The following is a 26,787-nucleotide window of genomic DNA, read 5'->3' as shown; positions in this document are numbered from 1 at the left end:
TATTGCATGTGAAAATCAAGTCCAGGATGAGCCCACATGACTCGATTTGACATCACACATTAAGCCCAGCTGGCAGCCCAGAGCTGTGTGGTTTGCTCTCTGGTAGCCTACACAGTGAATCCTGTGTCTCCGATTTTTAAGTCCTCATCAGCATTTGAGGAACAGCGTCCTAAGCCGGAAGCCTGCACAGACAGCAGTGTAATGAAGAGAAAACCATATAAGGCTTGTCTGGAATTCGACGCATTCTTCCTATTTTCTCAGTCTGAATTTCTCGATTCATCTGACCTCACAGAATACGTGTAGCCTTCTGTGAAAACAACGCTTTTCATTAGGTGTCTTTACAAAATACAAACCACACTTCAGTATGCATCTTAACCAACATTTAAATGAGTTTAATATATATGTTCATATAGTCTAGCATAGTGTATATGTTTTGATATATGTGAACTTTTATGCTCAATATCTTTAGGAATCACGCACATTTTTATATAATTTAAGAGTACTCCATATGGTTTTACCTGTGGGGTATTCCACAAACAGAGGTTTAACAAACTTCGTCTTAGAGAACTAAACCCCTCGCTTAGGCTACTCTAAAACCATCCGCGTCTTAATCTGGTCACGTCCTATACATACAGGCCAAAACAAACATTCTTCCGAAATTATGACACTAAGGAAGGACTGCCACTTGATATTTATATTGTATCTTCCTCGTACACAATAGTTGCGTGCACTGACTCAAGGAAGACTACAACGTGATGGTCGCTGGATATACATTTTTAAATAGGTCTATGTCATAAAATATGAAACAGTCGCTGGAAAACGGAGACAAACTAGAGACAACAACGTCAAACACGTTTGTTATGTTGTTTAATATTGTTTGCATTGGGTGCCTCATCACCAGTGGCATTTTAAAACATTTTGTCAACGACAAACATTTAGAAACTGACAGAACCTGAACCGATTCTCCGATAGGCCTACTCCTTTTCGTTTGAGTGAAGTAGGCTGCTACTACTACAATTCCCAGATATCCAAATATAGCGAGTGCGCATGCGCTGTAATGTCAGCTGCCGTGTGGAGACGTGAACATCGGGAAAGCGTCAATAAACTTTATTGGTACCCAAAACAAGGAGGGGAAGTGTGCAGATTGCGGGAGTGAGGGCGCTGTTATGGCGGAGCCGGCGTCTCAGGCCTCCATGCAACCCCGGCTACAGCAGGCTCAGTCTGGTGGGACGTCTGGGTCGAATTCGACCACGGGGTCCGCGTCCGGGAATAGTGACCCAGCCAGGCCGGGTCTAAGTCAGCAACAGTGGGCAAGTCAAAAGAAAGCTCAAGTCCGGGCTTTTCCGAGAGCGAAAAAGCTTGAAAAACTGGGAGTTTTCTCAGCTTGCAAGGTATGGGAAACGGCTTAATGTTACGTAGTGCTCAATTTAGCTACCTTGGCAAAAATCCGTTTGCGTTTTAATATGTGTGGCAAACGTTTATGTTTTTAAACAGCATGTATGGATAACATACAGGATCCCTGAAAGATTTAGCAAGCTAGCTGCAATTCTGCCGTGCTAGCATCCATGATTGTTGTGAATGAGATGGCTAACTAGCTATAGCAGACTAGCTGTTTTATTAGCTAGCTACATTATACTTAAAACAACAACTACATTACCACTAAAACGACTTTCGTGTCAATAACGTGTCTGTATAATTAATGGCCGTCAAGAAATGGTAACGCTGAACATGTGCACCTTAGTCGGAGGACTGTCAAGGCGAAATGATAATGATCGTCAACTATGTTTTCTAGCTCGTTTGCTAGCTAGCAGTCACGGCAAAGCTAACAATATTTTGTCGAGAACTTGAGGTATCTGTCTGTCCACGAAACAGATCACGAAAATATTAATTTCTGTTGTTATAGCCTTTTTGTTATGCATTGAGTGTGGTGTTGCCGAGTATTGTTCACGAAAGGCAATGTTCAAGTGCACAGTTAACAGGATAACGTTACTCCTTGCACTTTGGCGAATGACCAGTTGGCTTTGTAGTTGCGAGATCTAGTTGATGCACCTGCAACGTCAAAATCAGTTTACGTCGTTAATGTTAAATACTCCCTAAGTAGTAACATTGCAGGTCACAGCGGTGCCTTGAACTTTAAGTGATCCAATAACGCAGAAACGTAGTCATGACAAACTACTTTCACGACAGGCAAACGATGCTTGCAAGTGCAATGGATGGAAGAATCCTCATCCTCCAACCGCATCTCGGATGGACGTTCAGCAGCAGGCAGCAAGCCTCACGGAGCCATGTCGCAGCTGCAGCCACGCCCTGGGTATCTTTTCAATCTTTCTGCTCATAGTTACAAGCACACACTCCTACAAGTCATCGGTCAGTTTCTCAACATGTACAGTCAAAGTTGCTGACTGAGTATATCTAGATAGATATGGTCTACATAATGGGTCTTAGATGTGGAGGATGCAGGAAAGACTTGAAGATTTGAATCTCTCTCTGGCAGTGGATGTTGACATGAATTAACCTGCTGCATGTTGGCACACCTGCAGAACTCAGTCATTTTTTATTCTGCCAGGTCACGTCTAGGTTGCACATGGTGGAATCTGTTCGGTGATGGTCTAACATTACTTTTCTCCCTCTGGTGATGCAGCCGACCACGTGTCTCACCTGGAGAACGTCTCTGAGGAGGAGATGAACCGCCTGCTGGGGATGGTGGTTGATGTGGAGAACCTCTTCATGTCTGTGCACAAGGAAGAAGATACAGACACCAAGCAGGTGTACTTTTACCTTTTTAAGGTAATCAGACAACACATGCTTCAAACACTTGTCATGATTGTGTTGACGGCTTGTGCTGGGGAAAACGTTGACTGTGTGTGTACATGTACAACAAGCACCTTTATGAATGGTTGACTCAGCATTAACTGTGGTGAAGCCGGGTTGCTGTTTATGTGCTGTACGGTGTAGCAGTGTGTTTTCATTTTGCTTTTTAGCTCTTGAGGAAGTGCATCCTTCAAATGGGGAAGCCCATCGTGGAGGGCTCCCTGGGAAGCCCCCCCTTTGAGAAACCTAATATTGAGCAGGTTTGTATTGTATTGCTTCTTTCTCGTTAATTCTTCTCATGGTGTACAATCGATTTATTTGATGTTATAGGCTAGACACTTAAAATGACCGCAGTGTAGATTACACTATCGCTTGGTGTTTTTTTTTTTGTGTGCAGCACGGTCCTCATTCCCTGCTTGTCACTTTGCTTCTATTTCCACGGCCTCAGGGAGTGTTGAACTTTGTGCAGTACAAGTTTAGTCATCTACCCCCCAAGGAGCGCCAGACCATGTTTGAGCTGAGTAAGATGTTTCTGCTCTGCTTAAACTACTGGAAGTTGGAAACCCCGTCCCAGTTCCGGCAGCGAGCCCAGAAAGATGACGGCTCTGCGTATAAAGTGGACTACACAAGGTGCCCCGAGGAGTTTTGTTTTGTTTTGTTTTTGTTTGCTTGTTCTGTTTGTCAGCTCTTGAGTCTGTTGGTGTTGAATTGTTGGTGTTGCAAAATTGTCCTGTGGCAAAGACATACACTCTGTCTTATATGGCGTACTTCTGTCAGTGCACATTAATGCAGTGTGCAATGTTTGCTTACTTGCATAGTGTGTGAACTTCAACAGAATAGTGGCGTCTCATAGCCATTGTTTTCAGATATTCATTTCCAATGAAGTTTGATTGAAAAGATGTTATTTTGACAAAACATGAATGAATTTTTTCATTTTAGGGCTGAAACGATTACTCGAGTAACTCGAATAATTCGATTACAAAAAAAATTATCTTGGAAAATTCTCTGCCTTGAAGCTTTGTTTAATTCCTATCACTTGTGTTATGTGGCCTGCTCAGCTCAGGGATTATTGCTTCACAAGGACTGTTATTACTGACACGCACACCACATTCAGAATTAGGTTTATGCGCAATGACAGAGCAAAAAAAACATCTGTAAAAGGCAGACAATGTCCAAAGTTTTGGGATCATTTCAAACTTAGAAAAGAAGACAAGGTGCAATGTGTGCACTGCAAAGCAGAACTGGCGTACAACAACAGCACGTCAACGATGATTCAACATCTGAGCCGAAAGCACCCAGTTGTTAACACCAGTGGGGTATACTATGAATCTCGATTAGTGGGTTAGCGAGGTATGTTGCGCTCAAAGCCAGGGTAGGCTGTGACACGAAAGTGGATCTGTTTTAGCGTCGCTATATCACCATGGTATCTTATGCTCGCAACTAAACCTGGTCGGGAGGAGGTTATGTGCTAAGTTATAGCTCAAATCGTGTAATCTACCACCCACTGACCAATCAATTGTTTTGAAAAACGAAGTTATCTCACGTCTAGGATTCTGTCATATATCTTACAGGTGGAGCTCCGCCTCTACAAACACTTTGGATCTCGATTGCGCTTTAATAGTTTTGTGTGTGCAAATATGCCACTATGGACGTGCATACCATACAACATCTGATGACAATCGATTTATTTGATGTTCTAGGCTAGACACTAAAAATGACCGCAGTGTAGATTACACTATCGCTCATAAATGCAGAAGTAATTTTTTTTTAATATAAAAAAAAAACGGTCTTGTGTCTCCATATTTCACGATTGGCCAATGTCATCCCAACACCGAGAACGCGCACAGATCTGAGCTCAAAGCCTAGTTTGACAAAATCACATAACTGCTATCGTAGTATCACTTAACGTATACCCCTGAGTCAAGGCTTTGTGAAGCCTCGATATGTCTACATAGCCTAGATAATGTCTAACGTGCTTCGTAGTATACCCCACAGCTCACCAAGCGTAGCCGACACAAGGCAGCGTAAACATTGATCTTAGCAGATTTAATGTATTAGCTAGTTAGAACGTACGGCTGTAGCCTAATGTCATGAGTCGATATGATGTTAAGTTGTGGACATTTTTAATTAGTAAACTAATTCATGTAAAATTGCAAGTGAACAATACACCAAAAAATTCATCACACACGCTCGTCTCGTCTCTCTCTCCCACACACACACACACACACACACACACACACACACACTCCCAGTGTTAGGTTAGGCTACCTCACCAATTGCCTACATCAGTCATTATTATTATATTATATTATATAAGAAAACAGCATTACATTAAGTGTCAACTGCTGTTTAAGAGGAAATATTTGCAGTTCTTTTGCCGGAAATACAGTATTTGGACACAACAAAACTGCATTGTACTGCATAGTAGCCTACTGTACTGGTACTGCACTGTATTGTAATATAACTGCACTTTAAAAACTGCAGTTATTTTTTGTGGTTTGAGGTTATTTGGTAGTAATGGTAAATGCTGCAGATGCACAAATCTACATAAAACAGATATATATTATTTTACTTTGAAGTGACTATGGCTAGTTTACAGCATGGCATTTGTTGTGCATATGCAAATTACACTTAATTACGCAAAATAAGTTTTTTAATCTCAATTCCAAAAGAGAATCGATAGCTGCAGCCCTAGCGCATTTCATTATTTCTATTTATTTGTTTCTACACTGGCCCTAAACAGCCCATGCATTCTGATTGGACTCCTGAATAGATTTCACATAGAACAATGTGTTGTGTGGTGGATGTGTTCTGATATAAAATGATACAGATGCATCTTGAGATGGTTATGTCTTCAACATGACTCATCTGTGTGACTATGTCTGTAGCTAGGTTCTCTATCGCTGCTTTTATAGCAGGGTCTACATTGCACTACTTTAGCCCAGAACTGGAATTTTTAATTGTGTGTGTCTGTGTGTGTGTGTGGGTGCATCTGTGTGTTTAGGTGGCTGTGTTACTGCCACGTCCCTCAGAGTAACGACAGCCTACCGCGGTACGAAACTACTCAGGTGTTCGGCCGCAGCCTGTTGAAGTCGATCTTCACGGTCACCCGGCGGCAGCTGTTGGAGAAGTTCCGCATGGAGAAGGACAAGCTGCCCCCTGAGAAGCGCACCCTCATCCTCACCCACTTCCCCAAGTAAGACGCACAACATCTCCAAAGTCAGCTACAATAGTGGAACGTCATGTGGTACATTCTTTGTACCAGATGCCTCTTATTTGTCTTATGATATGTAAATACATTCTTTTACATTTTGTTTACTTCATCTGACTCTTCCACGTGAAGGAACTGTGGAGTGTCCATCATTGTACAGTGTAAATGTTAAATATGTTCTATATGATCATTTGAGTTTTGTAGTATTCTTTGGCTGTGAAGCCACCTGCCATCTAAATGTGGCAATATAATCTGTGATTGTGGGATGCAGGTTCTTGTCTATGCTTGAGGAGGAGATCTACGGCGAGAAGTCTCCTATCTGGGACGCTGATTTCACCATGCCAGCACCAGAGGGGGCACAGCTGGGACATCAGACAGGTGAGACGGCAGGCACAAGCCATCCTGTGCCAACTTGCAGCTTTCTGAAACACTCTCGTTGGTTTGCTCTTTCTGTTCTGTTTTTTTTTTGGGGGGGGGGGGCAGGCAATGTAAGATAAATGTTCAGTCCATAGTTCTGGGTTTAGTGGAGCAGTGAGCGATCAAATGCATAGACATAAAAAAATGTACATACAAATCCAAAAATCTGATCTGTTTCCTGTCTTTATCATGTGACTGTGCATGTCCATGTCATCTTTAGTGTTGAGTCCTGGGGCTGTCTCAGGATCTCCATCTTTTACCAAGAACCTGAGCAGTGGTGTCTCTTCTCTTGGGAGCATGGGGCTTGACTCTGCTGTGTCTGAACCAATCACAGGTAAGCATCCCCACACCTTAGTTTAACTAATGGTATGCTTCCTCCTTTATTTCTGCTGAACTGCACTTGTACAGCATCACTCTATATGTGATCTAGGTGTGTGATCATAGTATGGCAACAGGACATTGTGGAGGTCACTGATGGTGGGCTTTTTTGTATGCAAACCTGCCCCTCCTATTTTCTTTCTGTCTCTCTCTTGTTCTCTCTTTCTCTGTCATGGTTCAGGAGAGAAGCGTAAGCTTCCTGAGGCGCTGACCCTTGAGGATGCCAAGCGTATCCGGGTCATGGGAGACATCCCAATGGAGCTGGTCAACGAGGTCATGATGACCATCACTGACCCTGCTGCTATGCTCGGGCCAGAGGTATACACACATACACACACACACACACACACACACACACACACACACACATATACACAGCTCTGAAAAAATTAAGAGACCACTGCACATTTTTCTGGTGGCATCCTATGTTTGCTAAGTGACATTCAAATGAGTTGACATATTATATTACATTTACATAATGTCATATTACATTTTTTCTATAGAAAAAACAAACACATACATTCAGAAAGTCCATTTATGTTTGTCCATCTCCAGACCAGTCTGCTGTCGGCCAACGCGGCGCGGGACGAGACGGCCCGTCTGGAAGAGCGCCGTGGCATCATCGAGTTCCACGTCATCGGCAACTCACTGTCGCAGAAGTCCAGCAAGAAGATCCTCATGTGGCTGGTGGGCCTGCAGAACGTCTTCTCCCACCAGCTGCCCCGCATGCCCAAAGAGTACATCACACGGCTTGTGTTCGACCCGTAAGTGTTCCACCCCATGTCTACATGCTGACCTCTGACCTGTCACTCTGAATCACCAGATGTGCTAATCTGCACTCCTGACACTAAACCAGTCGTGGCTATAAAATTGGATTTCCATAGTCTGGCACACACACTAGCTCACCTTGACCGGTTCAGTCACACATACAGTAAACAGAATAAGACTAAGCCAGAATTTGGATGTTATCTCTCTCTTTTTTCCTGGAGTGCATGAGTTGCTATGCAACTGCTATCAGTGTTCACAACTATCTTGAGTTCTTCTTGTGTTCTGACAATGGCTGCCGGCTGCAAACCCAGCAGTTAGACATAGTTCATTGAGGTCAATCGCTGCTTCAGTAGCAGTAGAGCAGCTTGCATGCTTTGTTTGGTGCAATTGAGTACCCACATATTATGTTAGCACATTTATTTATTGTGTTGTAATTTATTGTACCTTCATGAACTGAAACCCAGCAGAGAATCGAGCATTAATTCTGAATGTGAATGCGTGTTGGTTACACTTGCGTTGTGCCATTTTGCTGCCTTCAGGAAGCACAAGACCTTAGCCCTGATCAAAGATGGACGCGTGATCGGAGGGATCTGTTTTCGAATGTTTCCCACTCAGGGATTCACAGAGATCGTCTTTTGTGCGGTCACTTCAAACGAGCAGGTCAAGGTGAGGTATTCACACACTCACACCCACACATGACGAGGACACAGTGTTTAAAGTGTTCTAAAGGTTTCCAGTCTGTAAAGGAAAATATTACATTCACTTTGGTGATGCGCGTGAAGACAATTGCACTCTATATGGCTCAGTAAACCATATCAGATTGTTTGTTTGGACATAAATTTTATGTTTTGGAATTTGGAAGACACAAGATGGCTGAAGAAGAGGGTGGATTCTAATTAAAATCCTCTTCAAACTGCACTTCTGAATAAAGCCAATACAGAGTACAGGTTGCATTATGCAATTTTACACTCTGTGTGTTCCTTCCACTGCAGGGCTATGGAACTCACCTAATGAACCATCTGAAAGAGTACCACATCAAGCACGGCATCTTGTACTTCCTCACATATGCAGATGAGTACGCCATCGGCTACTTCAAGAAACAGGTGGGTCAGACCCCTCTAGCCCTAACCAGTGTGCAGTCATGCTCCTCCTGTTTTACTTCCTCCTTCACCCTATTCCCTCCCATAAGGAATTGTGGGTAAATGGATGTGCTTTTGTAAAGCTCTTCTTGAGTGTCTCTGTGGCTGTTAAGAGGGTATGCTGCCACAGACACACAGCCTGATGAGACAGACCCACATTAAAATGTAAGGTCTGGCGACTCGCCATGCGCAGTGCTCAGTCCGAGGGGCGAGTCTTTCAATTTCCCTTTGCACGCAATAGGAGAGCACTACAACTCATGAGTTCCATGCGTTTTCCCACCAGCGGAGCTAGTTGGCTATGACTTTTGCCAACTTAAAAAAGCTTAACTCGTGTCACGCTATTCGCCAACAGCAACATCCACCTTCTTTGTTTTCAAGTAGCAGGGAATTCACGGCGAACCGTTTCAACTCTGCCATCAATCATTGTTTAAGCCCGCCTAACAACTCTATACACGATGTGATTGGCCCTATCAAAGTTAAATTTTTCAAGCTCGCAAGCCAACGGAGAGTTACTAGACTAGCTTGGGCAGCAAATTAAATTTGCCATTTGGTTGATTTGAACAGGTTTTGTGTGGCTCCATTTGCGTTGCTCTTGCAGGGTTTTTCCAAAGACATCAAAGTGCCCAAGAGCCGTTACCTTGGTTACATCAAGGACTACGAGGGTGCCACCCTCATGGAGTGTGAGCTGAACCCCAGAATCCCCTACACCGAGCTGTCGCACATCATCAAGAGGCAGAAAGAGGTAACACTTCACCCATGGCCAAACACACTCACACACACACACACGTGCGCACACACCCGCACACACACCATGCCCTTAAAGCATCAAATACACATTCATTCATTTAATTTGATAATTCCAAAGCACATTCAAACGCTAATATGAAATAACATTGCCCTGAGCACAAGTTTGTGTTCTAAATTGATATTTTCGTTTGGTGCAGTACAGAGCCTGTCAAGGTAATACATCTATGAAAAGGCATGCCTGTCTTCACTAACTCTTAACATTTTGTTTTAAAGTTTGTTGACCTGCAGTTTTGTGTGTGTGTGTGAGTGTGTATTAATAGTGAATCTATGTGTGGTTTGCTTTCTGCTGCAGATCATTAAGAAGCTGATTGAGAGAAAGCAGAGCCAGATTAGAAAGGTGTACCCAGGACTGACCTGCTTCAAGGAGGGGGTGCGGCAGATCCCTGTGGAAAGCATCCCTGGCATCAGTATGTGTGGCTCATGATCTTGTCGATACCTTGTCGATTTCATGAATGTGCCTCACAACCAAGACCTGTAAAATAATCTGTTCAAATTCTATGTCTTCATATTTTTAAGCCCTTGATATTATTTCAGTTTTACAGCCTGTAAGCATGAATGTCTTGAAAAGTATTCTTCACAGCCCAGACTTTGTTGAACGGAAGACGAGCATGTTCTCAGTATTAGTGAACCACTAAAGTTTGTACAGCATGCTTATTGGTTTTCTATAATGCTGTAGATTTGGGGGATGAAGTACAAAAAGAGTGACATTGATAGTATTATAAATTTGTTTTGTTTTTTTGTACCCATTTGGTATCAATCATTACTTTAATTTTTATATATATATTTGAGGTCTCCACATATAATTGGCATGAAAATCTATGTGGGAGAAGGTTATTTACATTATTTTACTTTACAAAATGCCAATGTTTTACCATACATATTATTGTAGATAGATAATTACTCTTTTTGCTCTGTTCTGAATCTAGGGCCTTATATAAAATCAATGGGCATGGAGTAAAATTTTTTAATGATTAAGTCATATTGAGAACATGTTTGTCCTCCATCCTAAAGTCCGACTAGGCTGCTTTTTAAGACATTTAAGGGTGATTAAAATAAAATGAATTCGTTTTTTTTCTATATCTGTTTCTAAAACCAAAATGAAAAACACGGATAACAAGGCCTTTCATCCACATGAAACTCTTTTTCAGAGTTTTTGGATTGTGATGGGAAGTTTTCCCTTTTCCCTTTTCTTTAACACGTTGTCAGATCTCCGATTGGCCATATCTTTGATTGACGTGCTCAGCCTTCAACAGCTGTTTTTGCGTATCTGTGTGGATGGAATTATTTTGCAATACGAAGGAACAATCTCCGTTTTTAAACCCGTACATGTGGACATAGTTATTAAACAACTTTGGATCAGTAAAATAACTGATTTGCGGAAAAAAAAGAGAATTGGGCAAATTAACTTTCTAGGCTATGCTTTCTATTTGAGGACAACGGTGACTTCGGATCACAGCAATTGTGTTCTGGCAAGTAAACAAAATGTTTTAATGTTAAGATATAACATCGGAAAACAAAGATTTACATTATTTTCCATCTTTCCCACTGGTTTCATGTAAATAGCCGTAGTTGCGGAAATGGCCTTAAATTAACAAACACTGGTTTCATGTATGAAATACAAACAGCGAAACCACTCTTAATTTTGAAGATTCACAAGCCTATTTAAATTTCAATAGGCTAAAGATATAATAGTTTATTAGGGGCCCCCGCCCTTCCCTTCCTCACAAAACAATAGTTTTCCGTTTCTTCAACCTTGTGCACCAGCACGCACCTGTTTGACATTTTGTGTGTGGGTGCACTACTGTGTTTGTTGAGCAGGGTTAGGTAGCCTACTAGCACTAGATGTTTGTGTGTGGGTGCACCACTGTGTTTGTTGAGCAGGGTTAGGTAGCCTACTAGCACTAGATGTTTGTGTGTGGGTGCACCACTGTGTTTGTTGAGCAGGGTTAGGTAGCCTACTAGCACTAGATGTTTGTGTGTGGGTGCACCACTGTGTTTGTTGAGCAGGGTTAGGTAGCCTACTAGCACTAGATGTTTGTGTGTGGGTGCACCACTGTGTTTGTTGAGCAGGGTTAGGTAGCCTACTAGCACTAGATGTTTGTGTGTGGGTGCACCACTGTGTTTGTTGAGCAGGGTTAGGTAGCCTACTAGCACTAGATGTTTGTGTGTGGGTGCACCACTGTGTTTGTTGAGCAGGGTTAGGTAGCCTACTAGCACTAGATGTTTGTGTGTGGGTGTAGACACACAGACTGGACAGTTATTCCCTTAACGTGACATAGTGTATAGGCTTTCTATTGCCAGTAGATCTCCCTTTAACAGCCTTTGCCCATGTGTTATGGTTGTGCGAGTGTACCAGGAAGGTCTATGATTTTTGCTTTAGGAAACGGATATGAAGAAAAAACAAGTGCATTTTCGTTTTTTTGATTTTTGTTTTTAAATGGAAAAATGAATGAACGAATGATACATGGACCAACATGGAATGACTCAGTTATTTGGCAATACAATTATTCTCAAATCAAATGAATCACAATGCAACTTGTCCTTCATGCTTTTCATTTATAAATGGTACACTCCCTTTAAACTTTTTATTAAACACTTTAAAATTAAAAAAAAAATAATAATATATATATTTTTTTTTTTATTGAAAGACTCCCAGAGCCATAGCCCTACTATGTCTAAATAGTAATTAAGCCTACGGGATGATTCCTTTCTAATCTCCTGCTGGGACTCAAGAGGAAGAGGTCTTGTGCCATCTTGTGAACTTTAGAAGCAATGTTACTGGAGTGGACATATGCGCTAACTATGGAATTAAAAACCTATTATTAAATAAGTGTCAGTGAGTCATCACTCAGCCAGAGTATCACTCAGTCAGAGGCATTTGTAATGTCCCAGCGTAAGTGTTCCTTAACCATGCTGCTCCTTGTCTCCCCTTTTCCCCAGGAGAGACGGGTTGGAAGCCTGCAAAAGAAAAAGGGTGAGACTCCTTGAATGAAAACCTTTGTGAATTACACTTTTAAATATGACCTAGATCTGAATGACAGCTAGCTAGTTAACCCACTCATGCCACCATTCATTTATGGTTTGTTGGAAATCTTGGAAACTTAATAATTATTCGGACACGCATGAGCAGCACATTCATCAGTGTGTTTGTTGAGATGTGATGTTGCAGCTCTTTTACGCGTGTTATCCGTGATCCTGCAGAAAGGAGCTAAAAGACCCAGACCTGCTTTACAACATGCTGAAGAATCTCCTGGCCCAGATCAAGGTATGAACATCTCCTCAATAATGTAGGGCTCTACACTAACAGTGATAAGGACATACATGGTCAAAATCACGTCAGTGTATATAGTGCTAATTAAATGGATGTAATTCAAACGGTTCATTTCAATAAAAACAGTCAACAGTCAACATCACAACTAGGAAACACTAATTAGATTAATGTCACATTTCAGTTATTCACAAATCCAGTCAAATGGTGTGTGCCTTCATCATGCGTAATGTGTTTACATTTTGTTTAAAATAACTTTTAATTTAGCATATCACTTATATATATATATATATAGCATGTGTTTGTGTGACAGACCCATCCTGATGCTTGGCCCTTCATGGAACCAGTAAAGAAGTCCGAGGCTCCTGATTATTATGAGATCATCCGGTTTCCCATTGGTGAGCATGTGCTAGCCTTTTTTTGTTTGTCTAATGAAGTTGTGAAAACTCCACAAACACAGCGGTGGACACACACAAACATCTAGTGCTAATAGGCTACATAACCCTGCTCAACAAACACAACGGTGCACCACATTCACACACAGGTACACCCCCCCCCCCACACACACACACACACACCCCATTACTCCCCACACAAACACACACACCCCACCTAACCCCCATATACACACACCATTTCATCAGTCCCCAACCCCCCCCCCCCCACACACACACACACACACACACACAGGTACACCCCCTCCCCCACACATCCCATTAATCCCCCCAACACTCATATACACTGCCCCCCCACACCCCATTACTCTCCACACAAACACACACATACCCCACCTAACCCCCATATACACACACCATTTCATCGCTCTGAAAGTGATCCCCAACGATATCGTTCTTCATGTCGTTACGGATTGGGATAAATGCAGAGACCAAATTTCCCTCACGGGATTCCCTACGGGATATACTTATACTTACTTATACTTACTTAACCCATGGCCTTGCCTTCCCACCCCACTCCCTCTCCCCTTCATGTTTCCTGCCCCAACCCATGCAGATCTGAAGACCATGACGGAGCGGCTGAAGAACCGCTACTACGTGACCAAGAAGCTCTTCATTGCCGACCTGCAGCGCGTCATCACCAACTGCCGCGAGTACAACCCTCCCGACAGCGAGTACTGCAAATGTGCCAACACCCTGGAGAAGTTCTTCTACTTCAAGCTCAAGGAGGGTGGCCTCATTGACAAGTGAGGAGAAGGAGCCCTGGGTTGGGGCTGGGTTGGGGCCAGGTTGGGGCTGGGTTGGGGCCAGGTTGGGGCTGGGCTGGGGCTGGGTTGGGGCTGGGCTGGGCATTAGATTAGGCAGGCGAGGGTGGGATCAGCGGTCATCAGTCGCTAAAGAGGGACCACTGAGCTGCAGCAGAGGAGTACTGTTTATGACCACAACACCACTTCAGCCACACTTCGGCAGACACAGCAGTGCTGACACACACACACACACACACACACGTAGATCTTTATCAACTCAATGATGGAATGCACTCTCTCTCTCTCTCTCTCTCTCTCTCTCTCTCTCCGTCACACACACACACACACACAGTGAGACACACAGGCTCTAGGAAGTTGATCTAAATGTGTTTACATTTGTTTATTTAAACAGATGTATCTTTGGGCATATATCCATACGTGTGCATACATGTTAAGATGTGTGCACACAGACACAAGTGTAGAATAAATAGGCAGTGTAAAAGACGGTGAATCCCATACGAATCTAAATGGCCAGGGTATTGCCTGTGTGTGTTCCATCTGTTTCCTCTTAGGTCACTTCGTATAGTGAATCGTTTGGTCTTGTTTGTTTTTTACTGTTTTGGACTCCTGATGCCAGGCTACCAGTGCTGGACTTAAGGAAAAGGACAGTCACCATCTCCCTGTACATCATTTTCTTACTACTTTACCATTCTTGTCTGTCACTCACACACACACACACACACACACACACACACACACACACACACACACACACACACATATATACATACATACATACATATATACACAATATGAGTACAAACATGTTTACTGTCTTCTACAGTTTTCACAAATAACAACAATACACACCACACACTGGTTGTTAGATTATCAGGTCATCTTGTCTTTTATGAAGCTGTCATTGTCAGAAGCATCATCTGTGTCCTACACAAACTGAAAGGGGTTTATACTGAGGAGTTTAACTCATTAAGACTCCTTAAGGCTGTTGAGTTAGAGGTTGTCACTTGAACACTGGACTTTGGAAAGGAGTATCACTTTAATAGGACAGAGAAAAAGAAAAGGTAAATGGTATGTTTTTCCTCCCTCTGTATGAGGAATTCCAGGCCTTCTGTCTAACATCCTAACGAAATGTTATCCCATGAAAGGATGTGTGTTGTCCTGCTAGAATAGACCGGTGTTCCACTCAGTAACAGAATTGTTACTCAGAAAGCAAGACCAAGAGTGCACACATTTTTACATATGTAGCTCCCAAGAAATATAATTTGCTTCTTTTGACCTCCCCTTTGAATTGCATTTCAGACCTAGTTGTTGTAACCATGTGAAAAGATTATCATGAAAGTGAAAGGACATTTAGTTAGTCTTGTTTTCCCTCTGGCACTTTTGGTTTTCTTTCCAGTTCACAAGCATTGTTTGCTCAGTAGTGCTGCTAGCATATGCTACAGCTATCAGTCAGGATGCTGAGTAGTGCTGCTAGCATATGCTACAGCTATCAGTCAGGATGCTCAGTAGTGCTGCTAGCATATGCTACAGCTATCAGTCAGGATGCTCAGTAGTGCTGCTAGCATATGCTACAGCTATCAGTCAGGATGCTGTCATTTAGGTGTTGTGCTCTTCTCTTGCTACGACAGTCAGGTGGCACTGGAGTGGTAGTAGATAACGTAAAATGGAGTTTGTTATTTTTCAATAGTCTCACCATGTCTCGTCATCACGTTGGCTTTTCTTACTATATACGGACCATTTAATTATTACAAGTCAAGCACTTGTTCATTCAAACGTAGTTCATTCCATTTCATTATTGGTGTGGTTATAGTTATCCGTCACAATCAGATACTGTAGTTGGGAGAGCACAGACGATGGTTAAACCAAACGCATGACTCTAATAATGCCCACCGCCTCTCAAAGGAAGGTGTTCCACTCACTCTTCAGTCTGTGCCTTGTTTAAAAGCCTTCTTCCCACTGCTATTTTATAGTCAATGAATACTTGTCAATGAATACTTGTCAATATTAAGATTCGTGATTCTGCCCAACTACTATGTATCGATTTCGTTTTGTTTCACTTCTGAACGTGTACTTGAATCATGGCAAGCTTTGAGGAGCTGTTCGGTGGGGTTTTCAGACCTTAACGTTATTTTGTCAGTTCTCCTCATGGTCTCCTTAAAGTATGCTGCATTTCTACTCTCAAAACATGGTTTAACCGTCTCATTGATGAAAAACAAATTAGGAAAAGAAAAATTCCTTTTCCTCAGTTACATTTGAAAGATGCCTGTGAATTGCTACAGCTTGATGTACTGTACCTCTGTTCATTCAAATAAAATGTTTTATATTAAATATGTGAATTTTCTTTTATTAGACAAAATGAGCTGTCTTTTCCTGTATGTAGAGATCAGTGGTTTTGTAATTCTGTGTACACATTTATCAATGTTATCAGTGCCAGTCCTTCTATCTATTGATCTGTACGCATGCACTTATCTTGAGCTATATGGCAAGATCCTTTCAGAGTGGACTTCAGTATGGGGATTTCTCAAGTGTACCTCACTGAATAAGGTATCAGGGGATTGGATATGATCTACAAATTAACCTCTGCTATGGGGATATGATTTACAAATTAACCTCTGCTATGGGAATTTTGAGTTTTATCCTCAGATTTTATTTTTATCCTCCTTGCTGTCTTCAGACCCAATGTCCCCCAGCTGCATCGTATCCCTGGTGACGTATTCTCGGATGGTAGCTCCTGTGGCGTTGGCCACGGTGCGGCCTTCCTCCAAAGAGAGAGTTTGTGGTGAAGTGGGCAATTCCCCTCGTTGTTTCCCATAATTGATTTCAGTGAAAAAGATCTGTGGAGCAAGTGTGAAAGTGGCAGTGATGCTTATAGCTTTGTTATGATATTCTATACAAATGAATTGCAATTAGAAAGCATCTTTTGATGATCTCATGGTACAGACATTTAGTTAACTGAAAATATTCAAGTTTAAAGAAATGTTTTGGTGCTTTTCATAGAAAATTACACAAACGATTACCAAAATAGCCTGTGATTTTAAGTTATTAGTTAATTCCTTTAATAGTTAATTTCCAAATCAGTTCCTTTTCCTCTGACTTCTTTGTGTAACCTTTGCATAACCTAATGAGTATATTAAGTAAGGCAGGTTTCCGCCTGTTCTCTGCTTGTGTGCACATTCATTCACCACTAGCCTACCTTGCCTTTGTCTAGATAGATAGATGGATGGATGGATGGATGATCCCCAAGGGTAAATTCAAGGTCTCCGTAGCATACAGACAGACATTACATACAACATGCACAATAGCCACTGTACAGATCCCCTTGTTCTCCAGCTCTTTAGGAATCCACCTGCAATTTTCACCAAACGAATGGAATGTAGAAGCAACCATTTCGTTGTCTGTCAATAATATTGTAAGCAGTATTGTGTGGGCATCACTCTCTGCCCAGTGTGCCTGACACGTCTCACAATGCCAGTATTCATCTCTCTATGTTTGGCCAATATAGAGCTTCTGTGGCTTGCCATTTTGACTTCTCCATTTCCTGGATGTCCTTTGTGTATCTGCCAGCAGTCATTATAAGACAACAGTTCACCTAACTCAAGAAAAATGTTAGCCGAATGCTTTTAGTCAGTGGTAAAATCTCAGGAGAAGACTTAATGAGTGCACATTATTCAAAAGATGCAAAGTCGCCGAACGATGACTGCACAGAAAAGAGTTTAATTTGTTCTCTTTTTCAATGTGCTTTACACCATAAGAAAACAGAACAAAAGATTATAAATAAAAGCATGATGGACAAATAAAAAAAGAATTAACTACTGTCCTCATCTCAACTGAAATCGGAATCAATTGGTCAAACTGATGATTACTGTCCAAAGCCCATTTTGTGGTATTGCATAATGCATAGTATGCTTCTAATCTGACCATTGTGCTGTGCGATGTTGGGAGGGCGTTCTAACTCATGGTCATTTGTGAGGTTGTGTGCTAATATTGGCTAATCCCACAATAGTCCTTGAGCCAGACCCCCTCATTTTGGTCAATTGGTACCATTCAAGTGTAATGAATCTCGTAGTGATTTTTGGCAAGGTATGCCAAAATATGTGATAGCATTGCATTTGGGGTAGCTTTTTGTGTATCAGCCTCTTTATGTCTATGGAGGGATATGTTACAGATCAATAGGCTAAAATATTTAACAAATAGATATCCACACAAAACTCCCACAGCTGATTATTTACAATAAGTATTGAGTAAATATTTTTTTTGTATTGCGACTTTTCTGAAATTATGTATAAGTATGTAAATGACCCATCATTACTGAAATACACAATAACAGTTACAGTTTCATTTTACTTTGATGAAAGGAGTGATTCTAAGTTTCCCTTTCCTTATACGACGGCAGGCCAGAGTGGGGCCCTCTTAGGGCTCCCTCTGGTCCTCAACAACAGGCTTGTTTTCAATCCCTCTCTCTCTCTCTCTCTCTCTCTCTCTTTCTTTCTTTTCAGCACTCGAAATGTTCAGGTAAAAGAGTACAGCTTTGTACAACATGCATGCACCAATCTCTGTAGTAGCTCTGTGTTTGCATTTTACTGCAAGACTCAGAATCAAAGTGGTTCTGGAATCCTCACCTCACACAGAGTCACTGGTCTGTGTTTGTGTTTGTGAAGACAAAAATATATATATATTCCCAACTGTCCATAGGCCAGTACCATATGTATTATATACCAACCTCATGTAATCATTGGTGGGTGTTTAGCCAGCTGGCTCATGAGTGGATAACATCTGATGGTCTGCAGCAGAACTCTGTCACTTCCTGGTGTGACTCAGCTCACTGGCCGTCCCACTCTCCCCTGCAGGGGCCCCTGTGTGTCATTACCAGTTTCGTTTTCTCTGACAACCTCGAGCAGACGGTCCCTATAAAACACACAAGGAAACCAGCTTGGTCCTCAAGCCTGAGAGTCCAACTGGCGATCCGAGTCACCTCTGTTCCATCTGTGAATCAGAAAGGGTAAGAATATCATTCACAGCGTAACACTGACTGACAGTGAACTAGGATCTGGGTGCATGTGAGAGCTCATTAAGGCAGTCTTTTGTTTACTAGTTTGGCAATCCAGCTGTGGTTCTTTCAGTGTGACAGACAGAGTTTATGACTAGAAGTTGGTCAGTTAGTATTGGTCAGTTCTGCGACCCTTGCTGCCATTGGTGTCAGCATACAGGTTTTTAAATCGCCTGTTTCTAATGGGGTTCAGAGGAATATATCTGACTTTCACAGCAGCTTGGTAAGAATCAATTGTGGGGAATTACAGAAACAAACTGTAAGCTTTGTTTATGAAAACATTATGTGTCCTGTGATTCATGTTGTCATCACTTGTATGTGTTGTGTTCTATGTAATATCACTTCAGGATTGCAGGATTTTTGAGAGTTTTGTTTATGGTGAATAGAAAACAGAATTATGACAGGAACAGGATTTGACATGTATCCTCAGATCAGACATCACATTTATGAATCAGCTACATTAGGTGATTATTGATTGACGTGTCTTTATAATCATGGTAAATGGCTTCGCTGCTTCCAGTAGTCTGCTACCATTTATTAGATGCCTATACATCAACAGTGTATATGCACTGAGTGGAAACTCCCCTGGGAAAATGTCATGGCACCACAGCCACCTCTGATGGACCTAACTAAGTGGCGTATCCTGCCATGGGCGTTCCTTCTGAGCTCGTCACAACCCCCTTTCCTCTGATGTGTCACGAACCTCTTGCTCAGCTGCAGAGACATTTGTCTGTCAAATGTGTGTGTGTTGTTCTGACAAATTGTGATTTGAATTCAGAAGTTACTTTTAGCCATTTTGAATTGAGTATTTACTAGTTATCCTATAACATGGCCTCCTCATCTCTCATGCAACTTCATTGCATTGTTATTTTTCAAGCTGACTTGAGCTACAATTTATGTATGCTTGTGTTCTAACCAATACTTTGCAGGCATTCTCACCTGATGATCTGTGAGGGATTTTTTTAGACTCCCTCAGCAATTCTTATAATTAAAATAAAATTGTTAATTATGAAAAATTTTGTTGACCATGAGATTTGATTCCAAATGTCAAATAATACTCCCCCTTACCCAACACACATGCATTAAGAGCATTCCCTGTGGCCCGTGACAGATGGAAGATTTAGGGCTTCGAGACTATCAGCTTGAAGTGGTTGAGAGGGCTGTGAGGGGGGAGAACATCATCATCTGGCTGCCAACAGGAGGAGGAAAAACTCGCGCTGCTGTTTTCGTTGCTAAGAGACACCTGGACACCACACCCAATGCCAAAGTGGCTGTCCTCGTTAATAAGGTATGAATTTCAGGCTAAGTGTCCTACTTCTCTTTCCTCATCCGTTCTCCCATGCAGCACTCATTTTTACAGAAACACTTTTTCAAGATTGATTACTGGAATAAAATCCTTGCACAACATATTTCTGAATCAAAAAGACTGGACACACCAGGGCATATGTTTCTGTTCCTGCACAGGTGCACCTAGTTGATCAGCACTATAATAATGAGTTTCGCACACCCCTGAACAAGTACAAAGTTGTGGCCATCAGTGGTGACTCAGAGGAGAAGAACTTTTTTGGGTGCGTGGTCAGGGACTCGGACATGGTCATCTGCACAGCGCAGATCCTCCAGAACGGCCTGAGCCACACTGAGGAGGAGAAACACGTGAAGCTCACAGGTTAGAGGATGAACGTTACTAGTGTGATGTATTTATATGGTGTATGTCAAACATATGGAATCACATATCACAATCACATGGTATACTGAATCTGGCCCATATGACGCATAAAGGAGTATTCCTGTCACACATAGACACACATGGGAACTTAGGTATTTGATATTGTCTTGACTAATGATTTAAACGACAAAATGATGGCATACAGGTTTTTCTTTTTACATGGTCTAAGACAGAATAAAAAAACAGATTGTATTTCAGGCCACAAATTATTGCTAAATTAAAATGGGAACAATGCGTTTAAACCCTTTGGTGTATAATTCTGATTTCCTATAAAGCCACTACACAGATCTGTGATTGGAGGAGTGCCAGATAACTGTAGATCAGTCATTCAGGCTGGATAAAGAGGAGGCAGCATGTTGGTAGATGTTTGATTTCTAAGATCTTGTTCTTCTGTGTGCAGATTTCACACTGCTCATCATTGATGAGTGCCACCACACACAAAAGGATAATGTGTATAATAAGATCATGGGCCACTACCTCAAGCGCAAGATCGAGGGCGAGAGACGACTACCCCAGATCCTGGGCCTCACAGCATCACCAGGGACAGGAGGTGGAAAGATCCTCGACAACGCTGTAAAACATGTACTACAGGTGTGTGTGTGCGTGCGTGCGTGCGTGCGTGCGTGCGTGTGCATTATCCCCTCTAAACTGGAGCTACTTGCCTCTTTGAGCCATATAACTTTGTATTCCCTTCTCTCTTGCAGATATGTGCAAATCTGGATTCAGTGATCGTCTCAACAGAGAACTACAAGCCTCAGCTGAAAAAGGTTGTCCCCAGGCCAGTGAAGAGATACGATATTGCGGACAAAAGATCTCAGGTGTGCCTCTCCCACTCTTCTCTTCTCTCTGACCTTCACCTCTCTGCATCGGTCATCCTAAGTGAACCCAAATCCTGACACCGTCTATAAGGGCTATTCGCACCGGAGGAACTTTTTGGAGTTTTTTTGTTGCTGTGATTCCTATCATTTTTGTTTGTTTGCATGAGTGTTCCTATAACTGTAGTTCCTACAGCTATAACATCTACCTCAGGGTAGTGTCTTTTCCCTGCACACAGGAACTAAGCACAACACCCAACTTAGCCAAGTCTGTCTGTCTGTCTGCTGCCCTAGGACCCCTTTGAGGAGCATCTGAAGAGCTTGATGTCAATGATCCATGAGTTCATGTCTGCGGAGGAGCTCATCACATTCCGGCAGTTTGGAACACAGGAGTACGAGGGTGATGTGGTGCAGCTGGAGAAGATTGGTGAGAGGCACATCTCATTGTGACACCTACAGTTTAGTTGGAGTTTGACAAACAATGCAAAGTGACTGAATGTGTGTGTGTGTGTGTACATCTGTGTTTGTTGTCAGGTGTGATGAAAAAGAACAGACTGTTGTCTCAGTGTGCAATCCACCTGCGAAAGTACAATGATGCCCTTCTCATCAATGACACCGTTCGCATGGTGGATGCTCTGAGAGTCCTTGAGGAGTTCTACAACTCCAAGGAAGGTTTTGCTCTGGATGGAACGGATTTGTTCCTGTCTGGACTATTTGAAGGTCAGAGCAATAACTTGGTCTTGGAAACTGACTCAAAACGGAATAAAAAAACCAAATTGTTTACACATTGGAAATTAGTAATTAGTCTTAAAACAAAATAGTACATTGTCTTCAGTTAAATTAGCAAGGAGTTGATTGATGATGACCATGTTTCTGATCCTCCTCAGAAAACCATGCAGAGTTGAAGTTTCTGGCAGCTGACAAGCGTTTTGAAAACCCCAAGTTGGTCCGCCTGGAGCAGACCCTCCTAGATCAGTTTAAAGCCCTCAAAGAGGATAAGAGTGATCATAGCCCCCAAAGAGAATCAAAACCCCCAAAGTGCATCATCTTCTCAAAGACGCGCCAGGGCACCCGCTGTCTCTTAGACTGGGTGTGTGCCAATGCCAAGCTGATGAACGCCAACATCAGGGCTGCCATGCTGGTCGGCGCAGGCACTGGCGATACTCACATGACCCAGGTACGAGATTCGAGATGCCACAGGATTCCTTTCCTAGGAATTGGTCAACTAACCCTGCTCACGAGTAGTACTCCCACTCCACACCTCTAACCATTAGCACTAGCAGAATTGAACATGTTGTACCGTGTATGACTGAAAATAATTTGATAACAATTCTTTTAATATTGATCATTGTATATGATGGTGGAGATATGGAGGTATAGTTTGTTTGTCTGTTTCCTGTGTATTTGCTATCTCTACAACATAGGAGTGACTGCCGTCTGTAATTGCTTCTGCAGAACAAGCAGAAAGACACCATCTCCATGTTCAGAGACAACGTCTACAACATGCTCATCTCCACCAGTGTCGCCGAGGAGGGTCTCGACATCCCAGAGTGCAACATGGTGGTCCGCTATGGGCTGCTGACCAATGAGATTGCCCAGCAGCAGGCCCGGGGCCGAGCACGAGCTCAGGACAGCGTTTACTCGGTGGTGGCAGCTGAGGGAAGCCGTGAGGTCCGCAGGGAGATGATCAACGAGTACCTTGAGGAGCTGACCAGCAAGGCTGTCACAAAAGTGCAACTCATGGAGAAAGTGGACAATCTGGAGTATCGGCGCAAGGTCAGTCCACTATCCTGAAGTAGTGCTGGAGGAAACAGGCCTGGGTCATGATGTCCGTTATGGAACATTAACCCCTCTATATTGATAGTAAAATAAGAACTCGTGTGTGTTGACAGAGAGTAAATGTGTGTGTGACAAAGAGTAAAGTGATGGAGAAATAAGAGATAAGTCCTTAGCCCCGTACATTAGTCTGTCTCTTTCATGTGTTAGATAAAGGAGCTCCAGCAGGTTGCTGTGTTATCTCGTGTGATGGAGCAGACGAGGGATAAGGCCAAACGTCGCTTCGCGGCCAACCAGGTACAGCTCTGCTGTCGGGAGTGCTTCACTCCGGTCGCCCACGGAAACGACGTCAGAGTCATAGAGAACTCACATCATGTCATTGTCAACAAAGCCTTTGAGTGAGTACACAGGAGAGTGGGTCATGCCGAAGAGGTTTAGGAATCACTTCAATAGCATTTCAGTCTTTGTACAATTTATTTGACAATGTGTAGTTACAGTGCATAAGGTATGTGGGTGTGTTCAATTTGTGTCATTTTGTGTTTTAAATGTGTGTGTGTGTGTGTGTGTCAGGATGTACTACAAAGTGGGAGGACAGATAAACTTGGGAAAGCAATTTGAAGACTGGGAGCCTGGACGGAAGATCTTCTGTGCTAAATGTAGAAAGGTACATCAACGGTTGTGTCTGTGTGTGTGTGTGTGTGTGTGTCTGTCTGTCTGTGGGCGTGCGTGTGTGTTTGTAAATCAGTTTTAAATGACTAAGCTATTCTGATACCATAATTTCTTTTTTCTATTTTCTGGTAAATTTATGTAAGAAATATTTAGAAATTATATATTGCAGTGGTTCTCAAACTTTTTTTTGTCATTTCCTTGTCATTTACCTGACCCCATCACCTCGGTAAAATGGTAATGTTAAAATATTATTTTTGCATTTTGGTTCCATGCACATTTCCTTTCTTGGTCCGCAGGATCTGATGATTTCATACGTCGGTCTGTTTATGACTCCAATGTTTGTGTGTGCCTATTTTGTTTTGAATCTATGATCTTCCTTGTCAAAAAAGAAAGGCATTAGGCACATATATGCGCCCCACCTGTCATGTCTATTCCCCACTAGCGGGGCCCGCCCCCACACTTTGAGAACCACTGCTATATTGTATATTCTATTATGCATTCTACCCCATTCCCCCCTCACTCACTTAACGTGTGTCTAGTTAGAGGTGTATGTGAATATTTGTAGGTGGAGGCTGGCATTGACAGCACTCTTCCATAAACAATAAATCCAACCCCATTTTCTTTTGTCTGCCTCAGGACTGGGGAATGGAGATCAAGTTTAAGAAAGTGGCTGTTCTTCCCTGCATACAAATTAAGAGCTTCTCTATCAAAACACCAGAGGACAGTGATCTCAAGTCTTATAAGAAGTGGAAAGATGTGCCATTTCCAGTGGAAGAGTTTAACTTTACCGAGTATGTCAGTAGCTTAGGCTTTGGCTTTGACCTAGACTCAACCAGCTAATGCTTTAACACCATGTTTGCAGGACTGGTGATTTGCACAGCGGTAAAATGCGTGGCGTAGTTTTTATGAAATGTTGAAATAGGCCTAGTCTTTTCTGAAACCCAGCACCTTATCAAATGAACATTACACTCCAATCTTTAAAGTGATTACCATTTATGCAGTTGTTATATATAAGTGGTGGTCTTGTGGCTGCATCTGCCACTCTGACCACTAGGTGTCTATGTTATGCTATATTATTGAATTTTCAGCAGTTTCCTGTTCATCCAGTAGTCTATGAGATTGTACCAGAGACTTTCTAATGTAGAGACACAGCACTCAAAAAATACTCCATAGAAATGCATGGGGCTAGTTTGTCACGCCAATATGGCCGTTGTCTACACATATCCCACCCCTTCCTCGGCAAAACGTCGACATGTGAATACATTGAGCCAACCATGTGGTGTGTTGTGAAGACATCGTGCCAATCATGTGTTGTGATCTCGCCGCTGGAGCAAGATTGGAAGCGTGAAGCCTTGCGCACGCGCAGTTCGACCCAAAGACTGTGCCCGATGAGTGCCCATAACACGTTGGTATATGGCCGCCGAGTGGAGGGACTTGCCTAAAAGGACTTTGATTGTACTGATTGAATGTCAGTTCGTCTAAGATCATGACTGTCAGCTCTGTTTTTATTTTAAGTAAGTGGTATCTTAAGACATGCTTCAAAAGCAGGAACTAGCCTATTCATTGAGAATTTGTATATATTATCCTAATGGATTTTTACATCCAATGCATTTTGCATTAATGCATCAACATTATAATAATATCAATATCAATCATGGGTATAACATATGTTTTGAAAAGATACTGGACAAATGTCTTTGTGTCTGCAGTGCGACAATTACTGTCTTTTTATTTCATGAATTTAGAAATGCCTCACTATGTAAAATCACTGATCTATGAGGTTTTCTCTTGAAGAATAATGTGAATAAAGTGTATTTTTTTACCTGTGACTCTGGTGCTACAATGTGGTCTAACTGGCTTTTGAAAGGAAATGTGCACTCTGCTGAAACATGTGTTAAATATTGGCTATAACTGGCTTTGTAGTGAAACTTTAGCACACAAATGAACATCAGACAGTTTGAGAACATTACATGTTGCTGTGATATATTCATGAGAGTATGTTTTATATTTATATTTTATTTTGTCTATATTTTCTTTAATCTTTTAGGTGAATTTCATCAAATCCATGCACATTACTATTGATATACTGAAATTGCTATAATATTGTGTGCTTTAGTGCTGCACAATGTTGCTAAGCAACCAGTGTTTACAGCAATCCTCAGTTGCAAAGTGGATGCTGTGAGGGGTAAGCCACTATTCTTTTCTCCCGATAGAAACAGCATTAGGCTACTTATTTATTTAATAGTATCAATAAAATACACTACTGGTCAAAAGTTTGGGGTAACTTTCCATTCCACTCCATTATAGACAGAATACCAGCGGAGATCAGTTGCATTGTTTTTTTAATCAGGGCAGCACATTTCAGGTTACATAATATGCTTACATAATTACAAAAGGGACCTCGACTGTTGTAGAAAGAAATTGAATATCTACATTGCCCATTATCAGCAACCATTCATCCAATGTTCCAAAGGCACATTCTGTTTACTAACCTGATATTTTAAAAGGCTAACTGAAAAAACATTGAAGAACCTTTTTTTATTCTGTCTATAATGGAGTGGAATTTAAATTTCTAAGTGACGCCAAACTAGGGGAATAGAGACATGACAGGTCGGGCGCAAAGGACAAGAGGAAATTAGTTTTTTGTGCCTAATGCCTTTCTTTTTTGACAAGGAAGACCATAGACTCAAAACAAAATAGCCAAACACAAACACTGGAGTCATAAACAGACTG

General features: G+C 42.1%; 2 protein-coding genes across 2 annotated transcripts; both read left to right on the top strand.

Annotated features, from left to right (window-relative positions):
• Nucleotides 1-1,069: 1,069 nt before the first annotated feature.
• On the top strand, nucleotides 1,070-14,042 carry kat2a (K(lysine) acetyltransferase 2A). Its single transcript, XM_076264967.1, has 18 exons — nucleotides 1,070-1,391; nucleotides 2,188-2,311; nucleotides 2,642-2,787; nucleotides 2,982-3,071; nucleotides 3,260-3,441; nucleotides 5,816-6,007; nucleotides 6,294-6,400; nucleotides 6,660-6,773; nucleotides 6,999-7,135; nucleotides 7,373-7,581; nucleotides 8,125-8,251; nucleotides 8,578-8,688; nucleotides 9,323-9,466; nucleotides 9,824-9,938; nucleotides 12,472-12,505; nucleotides 12,733-12,796; nucleotides 13,113-13,197; nucleotides 13,811-14,042. The coding sequence occupies exons 1-18, from the start codon at nucleotides 1,167-1,169 to the stop codon at nucleotides 14,002-14,004; spliced, it is 2,400 nt and encodes a 799-aa protein (XP_076121082.1). The 5' UTR covers nucleotides 1,070-1,166; the 3' UTR covers nucleotides 14,005-14,042.
• A 4,868-nt stretch (nucleotides 14,043-18,910) lies between these two features.
• dhx58 (DEXH (Asp-Glu-X-His) box polypeptide 58) lies at nucleotides 18,911-25,883 on the top strand. Its single transcript, XM_076264966.1, has 12 exons — nucleotides 18,911-19,020; nucleotides 20,180-20,356; nucleotides 20,533-20,734; nucleotides 21,195-21,385; nucleotides 21,499-21,612; nucleotides 21,904-22,036; nucleotides 22,144-22,329; nucleotides 22,497-22,786; nucleotides 23,065-23,385; nucleotides 23,596-23,783; nucleotides 23,956-24,049; nucleotides 24,691-25,883. The coding sequence occupies exons 2-12, from the start codon at nucleotides 20,180-20,182 to the stop codon at nucleotides 24,892-24,894; spliced, it is 2,100 nt and encodes a 699-aa protein (XP_076121081.1). The 5' UTR covers nucleotides 18,911-19,020; the 3' UTR covers nucleotides 24,895-25,883.
• The last annotated feature ends 904 nt before the right edge of the window (nucleotides 25,884-26,787 follow it).

Source organism: Alosa pseudoharengus, unplaced genomic scaffold (assembly GCF_046254945.1).
Source record: "Alosa pseudoharengus isolate Yale_2024_CS ecotype anadromous, Long Island Sound unplaced genomic scaffold, YU_APseudo_1.1 YU_APseudo_1.1_scf_4, whole genome shotgun sequence".
NCBI classification, from domain to species: Eukaryota; Metazoa; Chordata; class Actinopteri; order Clupeiformes; family Clupeidae; genus Alosa; species Alosa pseudoharengus.
Note: the sequence above shows the minus strand (reverse complement) of the source record. Positions and strands in the feature narration are given on the sequence as shown.

Bases quoted from the DNA above. Each gene is read 5' to 3' on its own strand.
- dhx58 (XM_076264966.1), top strand. From the start codon at position 20,180: ATGGAAGATTTAGGGCTTCGAGACTATCAGCTTGAAGTGGTTGAGAGG. The intron at 20,357-20,532 runs GTATGAATTTCA...GTTCCTGCACAG, and splicing joins TGGCTGTCCTCGTTAATAAG to GTGCACCTAGTTGATCAGCA. The intron at 20,735-21,194 runs GTTAGAGGATGA...TTCTGTGTGCAG, and splicing joins GAAACACGTGAAGCTCACAG to ATTTCACACTGCTCATCATT.
- kat2a (XM_076264967.1), top strand. From the start codon at position 1,167: ATGGCGGAGCCGGCGTCTCAGGCCTCCATGCAACCCCGGCTACAGCAG. The intron at 2,788-2,981 runs GTAATCAGACAA...TTTGCTTTTTAG, and splicing joins TGTACTTTTACCTTTTTAAG to CTCTTGAGGAAGTGCATCCT. The intron at 12,797-13,112 runs GTATGAACATCT...TTTGTGTGACAG, and splicing joins ATCTCCTGGCCCAGATCAAG to ACCCATCCTGATGCTTGGCC.